At 42.2% G+C, this 13,148-nt stretch overlaps 1 protein-coding gene and 1 long non-coding RNA gene across 2 annotated transcripts; one reads left to right on the top strand and one right to left on the bottom strand.

Annotated features, from left to right (window-relative positions):
- Nucleotides 1-6,473: 6,473 nt before the first annotated feature.
- On the top strand, nt 6,474-8,470 carry LOC116610624. The gene is made up of 2 exons (XR_004293369.2): nt 6,474-7,049; nt 8,160-8,470. It is a non-coding gene; the product is annotated as an uncharacterized LOC116610624 (long non-coding RNA).
- Nucleotides 8,471-9,827: 1,357 nt separating this feature from the next.
- On the bottom strand, nt 9,828-12,683 carry LOC116615656 (retrovirus-related Pol polyprotein from transposon 17.6). The gene has a single exon (XM_048730665.1). The coding sequence runs from the start codon at nt 12,681-12,683 to the stop codon at nt 9,828-9,830; it is 2,856 nt and encodes a 951-aa protein (XP_048586622.1).
- Between the last annotated feature and the right edge of the window lie 465 nt (nt 12,684-13,148).

Raw genomic sequence — 13,148 nt, 5'->3', positions numbered from 1 at the left:
GGTATAACAGGAAAAACCCTGGGGAGGATTGAAGCCTTTCCAGCCAACAGGATGCCGTTTGTAGCAGCTGACGGCCCCCACTCCAACCGGGTCCCAATTACATCGGGTGTACCGCAGAGAACAGTGCTCGGTCCTATGTTATTCCTCGCTCACATCGAAGTGGAACAATGCAGCTCGGACATACGTCTTTTCGCAGATGACACAGTTAATATACAGTTTGCACTCAAACCGATCATGATTCCCTCCAACTAGGCCTCCTCAACTTGGAAGCCTGGGCAAATGCATGGCAGATGCAATTTAATCCATCTAATGCCAACTACTTTCCATCACAAACAAAAGGAACAGCAGCCTTTTTACCTCTCTACCTTAGTCGCCCAACCACTTCATAAATCTGGCGAGCACGACTACCTTGGAGTCCGATGTACCCGTGACCTTCCCTTGAGCAGACATTGCTCAAATATCTCCACAAAAGCGAATAAGATCCTCGGCTTATTGCATACCACGCTAAAACCATGCACATAGAGAATGAAAGAACGCGCCTACACCAGCATGGTTAGGCCTGTTCTTGAATATGCTGCCCCGGCATGGAGCCCTCTCACTGACAAAGATGTCCAGAAGTTGGAGGAAGTCCAAAAGAAGACCGCGCGCTTCGTTACCAGCACCTACCACTTTAGAGCAAGCACCTGCGAACTAGTGGCACTGTCGAATCCGATTTGTTTTGGTTTTCTGTCCGTCAGTAAAACCATTCTGAGCCAATCAGAATATCACTTTGTGCACTTCCCTGGCTTCCCTTTGGACGAAAACCAGACAGTGTCGCGACAGAAAGCCAGGCAACTGCACTAGGCAAGAGATGGCAAGAATCTGATTGGCTTAGAATAATTTTACTGGCGGAACAGAAAATCCCAAAAGACAAAAACAAATCGATGTTTTGAGAATGCAGCGTCGCGATACAAAGGATTCTTCAGTAATTGGGACACCCTAGAAGTCCGCAGGCTGCTGGTGTAGGCGTGCTTGTTCTATAAAATCTGCAACAACTTTGTGAACGCAAATTCCTGCCGTGTATCTTGTCCAATCCAAGATCTACCATAAGGAACCCTTACCAATATATATATAGGCAGATACAATCCAGTATTCTAGCGCATAGTTATTCTTTTTTCTCTAGATCTGTTAGGATACGAAACATCCCAACCTCTGAGGTAGTGGGCGCTCAATCTTTAGCTTCCTTCAAGCCAAGTCTTTCCATGCCAGCACTTAGATCCTTGCGGATCCCTGGCCACCTGCGACGTCTTTAGACCTGTCGCCTGTTGCACCAAGACTTTAGCGTTAAGCTATAATAGGTTAAGTAAGTTAAGTTCATATAACCTTTCAGAGTTGATAGACTTTGTCAATTCTTTATATTTTCATCTTAAAATGGTATGTGGTTCTTATGGACCCTATAAAACACGCGTTCGTGCGAATAACTCAAATCTGTAATATTGAGGTATTTTGGTCAACCTTCGGAAAAAAGGCCGTGAACTGAAAGGCCCGGGTCCAGTCATTTGTGACGTAGATCTAGATGTCAACCATGAGAAAACATATGCGCGCGCTAAACCGGTTCCCGTCTTCATGTCTTCTTAGTTATTGCTAAAGAGCGTTGTGTGGTTACAACTTTTACCGCCATCTTTATATCTCAACCTGGTAGTCAAATGATTATTTAACTTCAGGAAACAAATCTGCAAAATTTAGCAGATATTTTTTAGTATTTGAATTGTTTTTGCATTGTGCGCGCGCGCTGCATTCGCAATCAAGAATGGCGACATTCTCACGAGCGCGCGCTGTTTTTGAAACCTACAACAAAACGATATTTTCTTTTTTCGCATACGATTCTCGACTTTAAATGATTCTTCGCTTTATTGCGGGTAGCATTGCAATAGAAAACAATTCGCCAATATTTTGTGGTATTGCCGTCTCAAATTTCAACGGTTATGGAAAATACGTTGTTTCAGATTTCCCCGCCAAAACTTGGAATTATTCACTCGATTCAATCTCCTTTCGCACGGCCAGAAAAATTTTCAAAGATCTGTAAAAAATTCAAATTTTAATCAAATTCAATTCCCTTTTCAGAATTTGAAAGTTTATCTTTGCTTCGTTTTGGCTAGATTGATATAAGTGAAAGGTTTTAAGAACTTTTAAGTACCAGTCCATACAAAGGGTGTGCGCGCGCACTCACCTCACCCCCCTTAAAGGGGCCATATTACGTAAATCAAACTAAAAATGTGGGTCGTTATGTTACCCTATGATCGCGCAAAGCCCAACCACCGAGGTGCCACATGTAACTAATAAGTAATAAAAAAAGAGTAGAGCCAATTGCCCGAGGATTGAACCTCCTCAGATATGATGAAACGAGAGTAAAAATAGACCATACTTCCAGACATACGCTGAAACGTCGTATGGCAGCTAAAGCTTTACATCTTGGCTGAAAATGTCGGCCCCAGCACCGCTATCTAGCGAACTGTACAATACAAAGGAACCTGAGGTACCCGCGCATTAATGGGGAGGCCATAACCAGGGTCCCAGCCCTGTCTTAGTCGGTTACGCCACGCACAGCTCTCTGAAATGTAGACTGAAAAATATCTAGGTCTTTTCACGCTCGTGTCTCTTGGGAATTAGCGTGTTTCTAGTAATGTGGTAATTTCATGTACAGCACGCTGTGACCTAGGCATGCCGCATTTAAGCTTTTGTGTGCTCTTCTCGCACTCAAGAATAGGAAATAATACGATTCATGGAAACATATCAAACATATTCCCCAAGGATAGTGTCCTTCGTTTGCATTGCCTTATATGGTCATTGATGCCCATATTTAGAAGAGCTAAAGTTTTCCCGCTCCCTGATCTCCAGAAAATATGGTGAAAAATGCTGATTCCTGTCAATTTGAGACTCGTGGCAAGAATTTGTCCAAAAAAACCTGACAACTTGGTTAAATTTTCATCTCACTAATCTTGAAAAGCCCTTAGACCCAGGCCTCCCAGAGATTGACCGAGCGGGTTTGAAGGTCACCCAAATATTGATATGCCGGGAGAAAATGAATAAAATTTAACTAAAATAATGCAGAAATATGCACAGAGTTCCTTACTTGTTAGTATCAAGATTTTTGAACGCTACTCAGTTTTGCTCGAACGATCTGTTTCTGATTATTCAGACACACATTTGCCATTTCCACAAATCAGGTATACTAATAATGATATTTTTTTCCAAAATGATAAAGGACGGACCATTATAAAAGTGAATGGGGGGAGGGGGTTGGGGGGGGGGGGGTGGAGAGGTTTTAGTCGTTCATGTATTTTTTTCATCGTTGTGTGCGCCGTGAGACGTGGAGTATGCGTAGGGAAGCGCGGAAACCCTACAGTGAGCACCGCGTGTCTGGGGGGACCGTAAGTTCCACAATGCAAAGCCGGAAATAATACAAGGGGCGTTGGCGACCTGTTCTCGATAACCCTTTCGTAGCCAACGACTAAATACATGTCCCGCTAAAACCAAAAATTCTTGTTTTTTGTTGTCTCGCACGTTATTTTCTATGAAATCCTAAAGCCTGATTTCGGAGACAGAAAGCATAATTCACAAAAAGAAACATAATTTGAGATAATTTTTAAAAATTGATGTCTGCTTAAAGCATAATATCCTTTTCTTATTGAGCACAATCTACCAAAGCCTAGTAGCACTATAGCCTCTTCCGCAGGAATGATTTGGTTAAAAGTATTTTTTTTTCGATATCGGGCTTCCTGTTCCGGCTTCCGGTTCCGGTTCAACTCGCCACAGGAGCCCCAATTCATAAAAATACTCGAAAATTACTAAAACCCGAGTTGTAAAACCACACCCTTACCCAAGAAAGTGACTGAAAGGACCCTGCAACATGTTTAGCACAGTGATCTGAAGCAGTCAAGGCAGGCCCTTATATTAGCAGACAGGCTCCGGAAGATACCCTTTTGAAGCATGGAATTTCAACTGGTCAGGGAGAGATTGAAGAAAATTGGAAATAATGCGATGAAACCAGAACCCAGCAAAATCGTTTCTTCTTTTTTCCGCGAAGATAACGAACTTAGCCTCGTCCCAGGCTACTCCCTGACTTATATATGAAAAAGAAGGAGAGACAATTTGACGTTTTTGTATCTTGAAAATATAATTCGGGATGAAAAAATAACAAATACAGATGAGAGGAAAAGACTTTGCAACTGAAAGGATGAGTTTATGTCTTTCCTTTACCAGCAAATTACCAACAATTTTCATATGAATAGGCTAAATAATACATAGTTTAACTTACACAACTGTGTATACACGAGTCGTCAAGGTCGTTCTTACCTTACCTAGATAAGCATTGATTTGTAGATGTATTTTTTTATTTGAGGAAAAAAAATATTTACGATAGAACTGGGAAGCCATAATATGCGCCCTAAAATAGCATCCAAACAGTGGAAGCAAGATGATTGAATTCGGCAAAATCAGAGAAGTTGTGAAGGGACGAAAATTGTTTTGTTTGAGGGTTATTTTTAGAAATATTTGCAAACAAAAAGCATTACATATAAAAGAAAAAAGGACGGAAATTGCGTTTTGATTTTCGCCCGAACTCACCTTGACTGTCCCTGTTGTTTGCTTGGTTTGTGTTTGTTTATTTTGGAGATCAATTCCGTATTTTAGCTATCATAAATAAAGCATATTTTTTATATTTTACTCCATAACATCTTAATGGGAATAGTAGTGCAGATCCTCGACAATTCCTTGATAAATTCTGCCGGTATTTTAGCCTTTTCTTCCATCTAATAAGCTTACCAACCACCGCACAAGGTGAAAACGGTTTTTACAAACACTTGAGCCGATATTCCCAGCTTATAAGTACAAAGCAATTCCTTTGACAGATATATCAGGATATCCTTCAAATTCCCATTTGACTGGCTAATCAGTTGCATTTTCTCTATTTAACACTTTTCTTGTCAATTCTTCAACAACTTGTTGATCGTTTTATGTCAAAAGTCAAAAAAAGGCTTAGCTCCCCCCAGTCTTTTCCAAGTCTCCCCCCGGTTCTTATTGGAACTAGTCTGTCATTGGTTTCTAGAGCGATCAATTAATTAGCTGGCCTGGTTGCATGTGCTGGTCACGTGGCACGTGAGTGGTACAAATAGCTGACAGCGTGTGACATGACGTCATTGACCACAAATTTTGAGTCGCCTAAGTTACCAATTTCTATAGATGGAGCGCGCGGCTCCGCTATTGGGGAAGGCGCGAAACAAACATTTGAAACAGCTGTAGCCAATCAGAGCGCGCCATTCGCCTTTAATATATTCAGTTGCGCTTCCATCTTCTTGCACTTCCCTGGCCCACAGGTAGCCCAAGCTTTTTATTTGTCCCTATTGATTTTACGGTAAACGAAACATAGGGCAAAAAACAAAATTAGTGAAAAATAAAAAACAAAAAGTTGTTTTTTATTTTTCACTTATTTTGTTTTTCGTCCTATGTTTACCGTAAAATCAATAGGACAAATAAAGAGCATGGGCTACCTGTGCCTGGCCCAACTAACAGTCTCTACTTGCCACCCATACAGGAACTTACATTGACGTATTAACTGTCGAATGAAAAAAAAGAATCTCTATAAATATGTAGCCTACCTGTTGCCGCTTATTCGCTAAACAAATCCGATTTGGGTAAAAAGAATTCAACTTAAAAGTGTATAATAGCCAGAGTAAACAGGTTACTACGAAAAGGGGATGGCTTTAAAACAGCTTTCCATAAAACGGAATTGGCACCAAGAATGGTATACGCATAAAAATGTGCTTCTGAAACCACTTTATGGCAAATTTGATTCTCAGAGGGTGTTACACATATCCCCTATTATAGAAATAAGGGGTATGTATGAAAGTGCTAGCTTATTGCTAGAATAACGCGAGAATTCGGATACCTGGATGCAGTGTAGACTGACGGGAACGTAACAAGTTTTTCCATGGCGAGCTAGCTGCATCCCCTACCCCTCCCCCTGTAATGTTGCTTTGCCTTTGAGCCCAGGTTCGCATGTTCAACCTTTTTCTTGAGATGTTTTTGTCTTCTCAAGTGCTTTTTTTACTGGTCCCATAGCAACCAAAATATAAAAAACTAATTGGATGCTAATGATTGTTTTTCCACGAGTGGTTAGAAAGGCGCAACAGATCCTTATAAAAGGGAAAAGGTATCACTGACCAAATGGTCAGCTGAATGGGTAACAAAGCCGGGCTCAAAGTTCTGACTATTGCCTCGTTTCCTGTATATTAGTACAAAAGAAATTCCAATGGAAAATGTTGAGCCGCGTTCCAGGACAAAAGGATTGCTTGCATAGATGATGACTTGATTATCAAAATGTCAACATTTTAGAGAAATTCGAGGGAATCAACAGCATTGAGAATTCCAATCTCTCAGAAGCCCGGCCTCGAACAAACACAGCAATTAATCTATTCAGCTCTAGAAACGTCTTCGGAAATGCTGCTCATTTTATTTCGACTTGTTTTCTCGTTTGCCCTATAATCATGAAGTTGGCAAAACAACACCAAAATGCGGGGGCGTAAGAGACGAATTTTCCTGCGGTTGCCATGGCATTAGCAGGAAAAGATGCTCTCTTCGGTATCCGGTATTGTTTTAGGAAGCACGTTGGAATGTAGCGCGTCAGTTAATGGGTATATAAACTGAAGGACGCTTATTAGGTAGTCATCTCGGTTTCGCTTGTGCTCGCCGTGACTCAGTTTTAAATATTTTTGTTTTTGTAGCATGAATAGAGAAGATTTGGCTGCAGTCTTGGCGAAATCAAATGCTAAGATTTTGGAACAATTCGAAGCTAAGCTTATAGTTTTGAAAAGAAGCATCTCAAAAGATCAAGAAGCGAGAAAGGAGTCGATCGCTAAAAAAGTTAAGAAAGACTCGGCTGTAAAATTTAAAAAAGGTAGCAACGAGAAGCAATTTTTATTTAACGAGTCAGTCGAAGAGAGGTTTGATGCAGCATTGGTGGCTTTAGACAGAGGGAAAATTAGCCAAGGCTAAAGAAGAGCTAAACGATGGTAAGAGATTATTGAAAGAACGCCAACAGGCCAAAAGCAGATCAGAATAGCTGATCGTTCGGAGTGCGGTTGGCTTACTGTAAACCAGTACTTGGCAGACGATTTAGCAGATAGTGAAGCAGACGAAAAGAGAATCTCGAAAGCTAAAAAAGCAGCAACAAAAGTAGTTGAAGATAAGAAAACAAACAAAACCAAACGGAATGCTGCGGGTTTTATGAATTGGCAGTTTGGGGCTACTAATTCTTCTACTCAGTGTGAAGATGGAAGAATTTTTCGTGCCCAACCTACTCAGTCCACCCAACAGTTTAATCGCTTATTCGGAAACTTCAGTCCGGGCAAGAGAAGTGGAGTGTGTTTTGCCTGCGGAGCTGAAGGGCACTGGAGAGATTTATGCCCTTCGTTGTGTAAGTGGCAAGAAAAAATGCAGATACTCAGTTGAGTAATTGTTTTGAGTTTGAACAGTCAAATCAGCAATTAGATTTCAGAGTTGGATCTCTTAGACGAAACGAGCGTTTCTGGTCAGATAATTTACATGCTCCTCAATTTATTATTGATACAATTGCTTCAGGTTACCGTATACCATTTTGATTTACCAGGTAATTATTGTATTCTTAACAGACCATCGTCATTCAAATTTAAAGATTTCGTCGATGAAGCAGTTTTGGAGCTTCTTGAAAGTAGTTGTATTTCATCGGTGGACACATTTCCTAAATTTATCAATCCTCAATTTATCAATCCTCTTCATGTGGCTCAGCAATCCAGGGGAAAATGCAGACTTATATTGGACTTGTCATATTTAAACAAATTCATTTGGAAACAGTCAGTGCGGTATGAGGATATTCGGACGCTGTTTGACCTTTTTCAAGCAGGATATAATTTTTTTTTTTTTTTTCACGTTTGATTTGAAATCTGGTTACCATCACTTGGAAATATTTCCTGATCATCGAGAAAACCTTGGCTTCTCGTGGATTATGGAGGGAAAAGTTAGATATTTTGTTTTCAATGTTCTGCCGTTTGGCTTAACTTCGGCTCCGTATATTTTCACGAAATTAATGCGTCCTCTGATAAAGTATTGGCGTGGGCTTGGCCACTGTGTTGTTTCTTTTCTAGACGATGGAATTGGAGGTTCACAAAGTGAAGCTGGAGCAAGGGAACTCAGCGCTTGCTGTCGTACCGACCTTCTATCTGCTGGTTTCTACATCAATGATCAGAAGTCAGTATGGGGACCTTCGAAGACGGGTACTTGGCTTGGGTATGAACTTGATTTTGGCAACTGCACGATCTCTTTACCTGTTGCTAAGATTGATAAACTTCAACATTCTATTATTCGTTTGATTGATTTGCCTAGTTGTAATGCCAAAGATATCGCTAGTGTGGCTGGTATATTCACTTCACTTCACTTTAATAAATTGCGCAACCTATTGTACAATATGTCAGTGCGCAGCGCAGTGCCGAGTCTAAAGCCAAGCGTGGAAGGCCTCTGGGCAGCCTCTCATGTCAATTACGGACTGTGGAAGGTTGTTCCACAGTCTCAGTGCACGGGGCAAAAACCTATATTTATATATGTCAGTTCTAGCGTTAGGAATAGTATAGAATTCATAGTGTTGAGTGCGGGGCAAGGCGCGAGACGATTTCCTCAGATCTTCGAGTGGCAGGATAGAGGCATTATTTAGGCCACTGTTTAGGAGCACCAATGATAAGGTGCGCCTGCGGTCTTTGAGTGGCTGCCAACCCAGTTCGGAAAGGAGGCGCGTCATTGTGGCGGGTTCGAAGGAGAAGTAGTAGTCTATGTTTCTAGCGGTTGGAAATATAGTTCGGCTCATGTCACGAAGTATGTTTACACAAATCGAAGAACAAAAATCATGGTTCAATAGATTTAAACTGAAACAAGAAGTTAAAGACTAATTTTTATGTTGGCTCGAAAACATTGATTGTTTTAATGGCAGACCCATCTAAATTCAAGTCAAGTGCTGTTCGAGTTGCTTATTTTGATGCTAGTGACTCTGGGTATGGGGGATATGTTGTTGAGCTGGGTTCTCGAATTGCAGCGCAAGGCACTTGGAATGTAAACGAGGCTACACTAAGTTCTACCATGAGAGAGATTTTAGCAGTGCTCAAAGTATTGGAATCCTTTGCTTCAGAGTTAAAGGGTTTGTGTGTTAAGTGGCGCACAGATAATTAGAATGTTGCACGCATGATTGACATTGGTAGCAAGAAACTGTCTCTTCAAAGCGAGGCAAAACTTATTTTTTTTATTTGTGTTGCCCATGGTATTACTATTGAGCAGTAATACAGTGGATCCCCAGGGCGCAAAATGATATAGCAGACTATGAGTAGAATTATTGATTATGATGACTGGGGCATCAGCCTTTCAATTTTCCAATATTTGGATTTCAAGTGGGGACCTCATACTGTGGATCGTTTTGCAGATGAATTTAACTGTGTGCTTTCTAGATTTGATTTCAGGTTCTGAAACCATAAATGCGAGGCTATGGATACGTTCACCCGATCTTGGCGGTATGAAAACAACTGGGTGTTGTATCGTTTCTTAGCTGAAGGAACGATGAAGAACAAAAAAAGAACACCGAGACATATGAGACGACTATATTCTTTATCTCAAAGAACAACAACTACAAGTCTACGAAACTCGTACAAGCGTGTCTACGCACGTGGTGTGTGACGTCACCGGAAGTTGTATAAACCGGATATCGTTACATCTCCCCTTCCAAAATTAAAAAAAAAAACACTAACAAAATGCCACTGTCCTGGATAATAAAACTATTGAAAACGTACAGGCGGTTTCACAACCCTTCCTGAACGCGTGCGTTGCTCCGCTGGGACATCGGGGACATCCTGGGCAGTATTCTCAGGGGCTTTCTCTGAAGGTTGTTTCTCCTGCTGCTGCTGCTTGTGTGTCGTAGGCATCGCCGGTTTAGCAGGTCTGCTTGGGTAAGGGCAGTGCATTTCTATCTCTTCTTGCTGCGGTGGCTGCATCTGCTCTCTGGTTTTCCGCAGGTGTCGTCTGTTTCGTTGGTAAACCCGTCCGTCTTCAGTACGTACCTGATATGATCGAATATCAACTTTTCCTTCAACTCTTGCTTGCTTCCATTGCTTGGCCCTTCCCACTGTCTTTGTAGGTTGTAGACGCACGACATCTCCTTGTTTCAGCTCTTCTAACTCCTTTGCTCCACGGTTGTAATTCAGGCTTTGCCTTGCCTTTTGTAGCGTGAGCTTCTGGCGTACATCTCTGGGCACTGATGGTTTCAAGAGTCTGCTGGAAGTTGGTAGGAGTGTTTTGTTTCTCCTATTGAACAATCTTTGAACTGGTGAATAACCAACTGTTTCCCTTGGTGTATTCCGCCAATCCAGTAGAGCCAAGTACGGGTCTTTGTTTGATTCTGTGGCTTTTTTCATCAGATTCTTTGCCGTCTTGATTGCATTCTCTACTTTTCCATTGGATTGGGCATAGCCTGGGGAGCTGGTCACATGTTCAATTCCATAACTGTTTGTAAACTGTCTAAACTCATGCGAGTCGAATGGCGGGCCATTGTCACTCATAATCTGGTCTGGAATACCATGTCTGGCCACATGTGGTTTGATCTTCCTCATCACTTCTTTCGCAGTCTTGCCTTCCAACCTGTCAACCTCAAAGAAGCCTGAATAGTAATCAACTGTTAGTACAAAGTCTTTCCCATTCAGTTCAAACAGGTCTATGCCTACTTTCTCCCATGGGCGGTTGGGGATTTCATGGCATATGATTGGCTCTTTGCCTTGCTCTGATAAGTGACTTTTGCAAATCTCACATTTGGCAACATACTCTTCTACTTCTTTATTCATTCCAGGCCAGTATAGGACTTCTCTAGCCCTACGGAGACATCCCTGGATTCCTATGTGACTGGCATGTATCTTAGCCAACATTTCTACTCTGGAACTGTTGGGAATCACTAACCTCTCTCCTTTGAAGACCAGGCCGTTTTGTAGTGACAACTCATCTCTAAAAGAGTAGTAATCTCTGATGCTCACAGGAACGTCATCCTTCACCTCTGGCCAGCCTTGTCGGATTATAGACTTCAGCTCTCTCATAGCTGTGTCCTGCTCTGTAGCTTGTCGTAGTGATGCTTGGGTAGCTTCGGAGACAGGTAGAAACTGTATCATTTCAATACTTTTTACTTCTCGCTCAGTCGTACCTCTCATCTCTCCTAGTAGCATCACATCTCCTACATCATCTCGACTAGCACTCCTCTTCTGCCCTCGGAAGGCTCTGCTTAGGGTGTCTGCAAGGTACATTTCAGCTCCTCTCTTATAGTTGACTTGCAGGTCAAACTTCTGTAGTCGCAACATCATTCTTTGTAGCCGCTTGGGGGCACTAATGAGGCTTTTCTTGAAAATGCTTTCAAGAGGTTTGTGATCCGTTTCAACTTTTATTTGCCGTCCATACAGATAATGCTCGAAGCGCTCCACTCCAAATACAATGGACAGCATTTCTTTCTCAATCTGAGCATAGTTCTTCTCGGTTTCTGTTAGAGAACGTGACGCATATGCGATGGGCTGTCCCTTCTGCATTAGACAGGCTCCCATCCCTTTCTCTGATGCATCACACTGCAGCTCGACTTCTTCGTGTGGGTCGAAGAACTTCAGAACTGGTGCTTGTGAAACAATCTTCACATTCTTGAAGCTTTGTCCTTGTACTTGCTCGTCCCAGTGGAACTGGTTCTCTTCTCTGAGCACTTCGCGCATTGGTGCAGCTGCTTCTGAGAGATTCGGTGCAAACTTCTGGAGGTAATTTACCATACCAAGCAACCTCTTGATATCTTGCTTGTTTGTTGGTGTAGGCATTTCTTCAATATCCTGTAACTTGTCGGGGTCTGGCTTCAACCCATCTGTCGATACCACGTGACCCATGAACTTGACTTCAGCACAACGCAGCTTCAGCTTCTCCTTATTGAGTTTGATACCCTTTTGGCGACAGCGCTCGAGGAGGGATCTCAACTTGGCATCATGATCTCTGATGGCTTCTTCTTTGGAGTCACCTTTTCCGAAGATAAGGATGTCATCGAAGATTGGTTTGATACCCTCCAGGCATTCTAGTGCTTGTTCCAATCTCCTCTGGAACTCTTCGGGGGCTGGGGCGATACCGAACGGCATCCTAGTCCACCTGTACCTTCCCCATGGGGTGCCAAATGTAGTCAGGAAACTACTCTCGTCATCCAGTTGTATATGCCAGAATCCGTTCTTTGCATCTACAACACTGAACACCTTGGCATTAGTAAGCTGCGGAAGTAAGTCATCAATCACTGGTAGAGGGTATCTATTCCTCTTTAACGCTTTGTTAAGGGGCTTCGGATCTATGCAGAGTCTTATCTTTCCGTTAGGCTTCTTGACAACAACCATTGAGGATACCCATTCTGTGGGAACATCTACCGACTGAAGGACTCCTAACCCCACTAACCGATCAATTTCGTTCTTGAGTGGTTCTCGTACTGCCAGGGGCACCTTCCTGACTGGGAGGATTACAGGGGGGACAGTTGCATCGAGCTCTAGGTGTAGCTTTTGATCTAGTTTACCCTCCCCTGTAAACACATCTGGAAATTCACTAACTGGGTCTGAGGTTGGGCTTGAGTCTGACAAAGACATAATGTTCTCACTGTTCACTGTCATTAGCTTGAAATTCTGCACGGACTGTGCACCTAGCAGTGGGGTGTAGCCTCTAGGGACTATTGCAAACTTCGTCAGCAGTAGATCATTATTCCTTGGGTTGAGGGTTTTCTATGTTGACCACCCCTAGCGGTTTTAGCTCTGACTTGTTAAACATGACTAGTGTTGCGCTGCTTTTCTGTAAGCGTTTCAATTTTGGGTCATTGAAAACTTTCTTATACAAATCTTCTGGCAAGATATTGACTGTGGCTCCACAATCTAATTGGAACTTGATTAGCTCATCACGAAGGCGCATGTGTGCATAAATTTTCTTAGGGCTGAGTGGATTTGTGTTCAGAGTGTCCACAGACTCCACAGTAAATAATGCACCATAGTCACTGTAACTTTCATAATCAAGATTGTGTATTGGTTTCTTACCCTTCTTGCTTGCTTTTAGAGCCTTAC

The sequence above is a fragment of the Nematostella vectensis genome, chromosome 7 (assembly GCF_932526225.1).
Source record: "Nematostella vectensis chromosome 7, jaNemVect1.1, whole genome shotgun sequence".
In the NCBI taxonomy this organism is placed as follows: domain Eukaryota; kingdom Metazoa; phylum Cnidaria; class Anthozoa; order Actiniaria; family Edwardsiidae; genus Nematostella; species Nematostella vectensis.
Note: the sequence above shows the minus strand (reverse complement) of the source record. Positions and strands in the feature narration are given on the sequence as shown.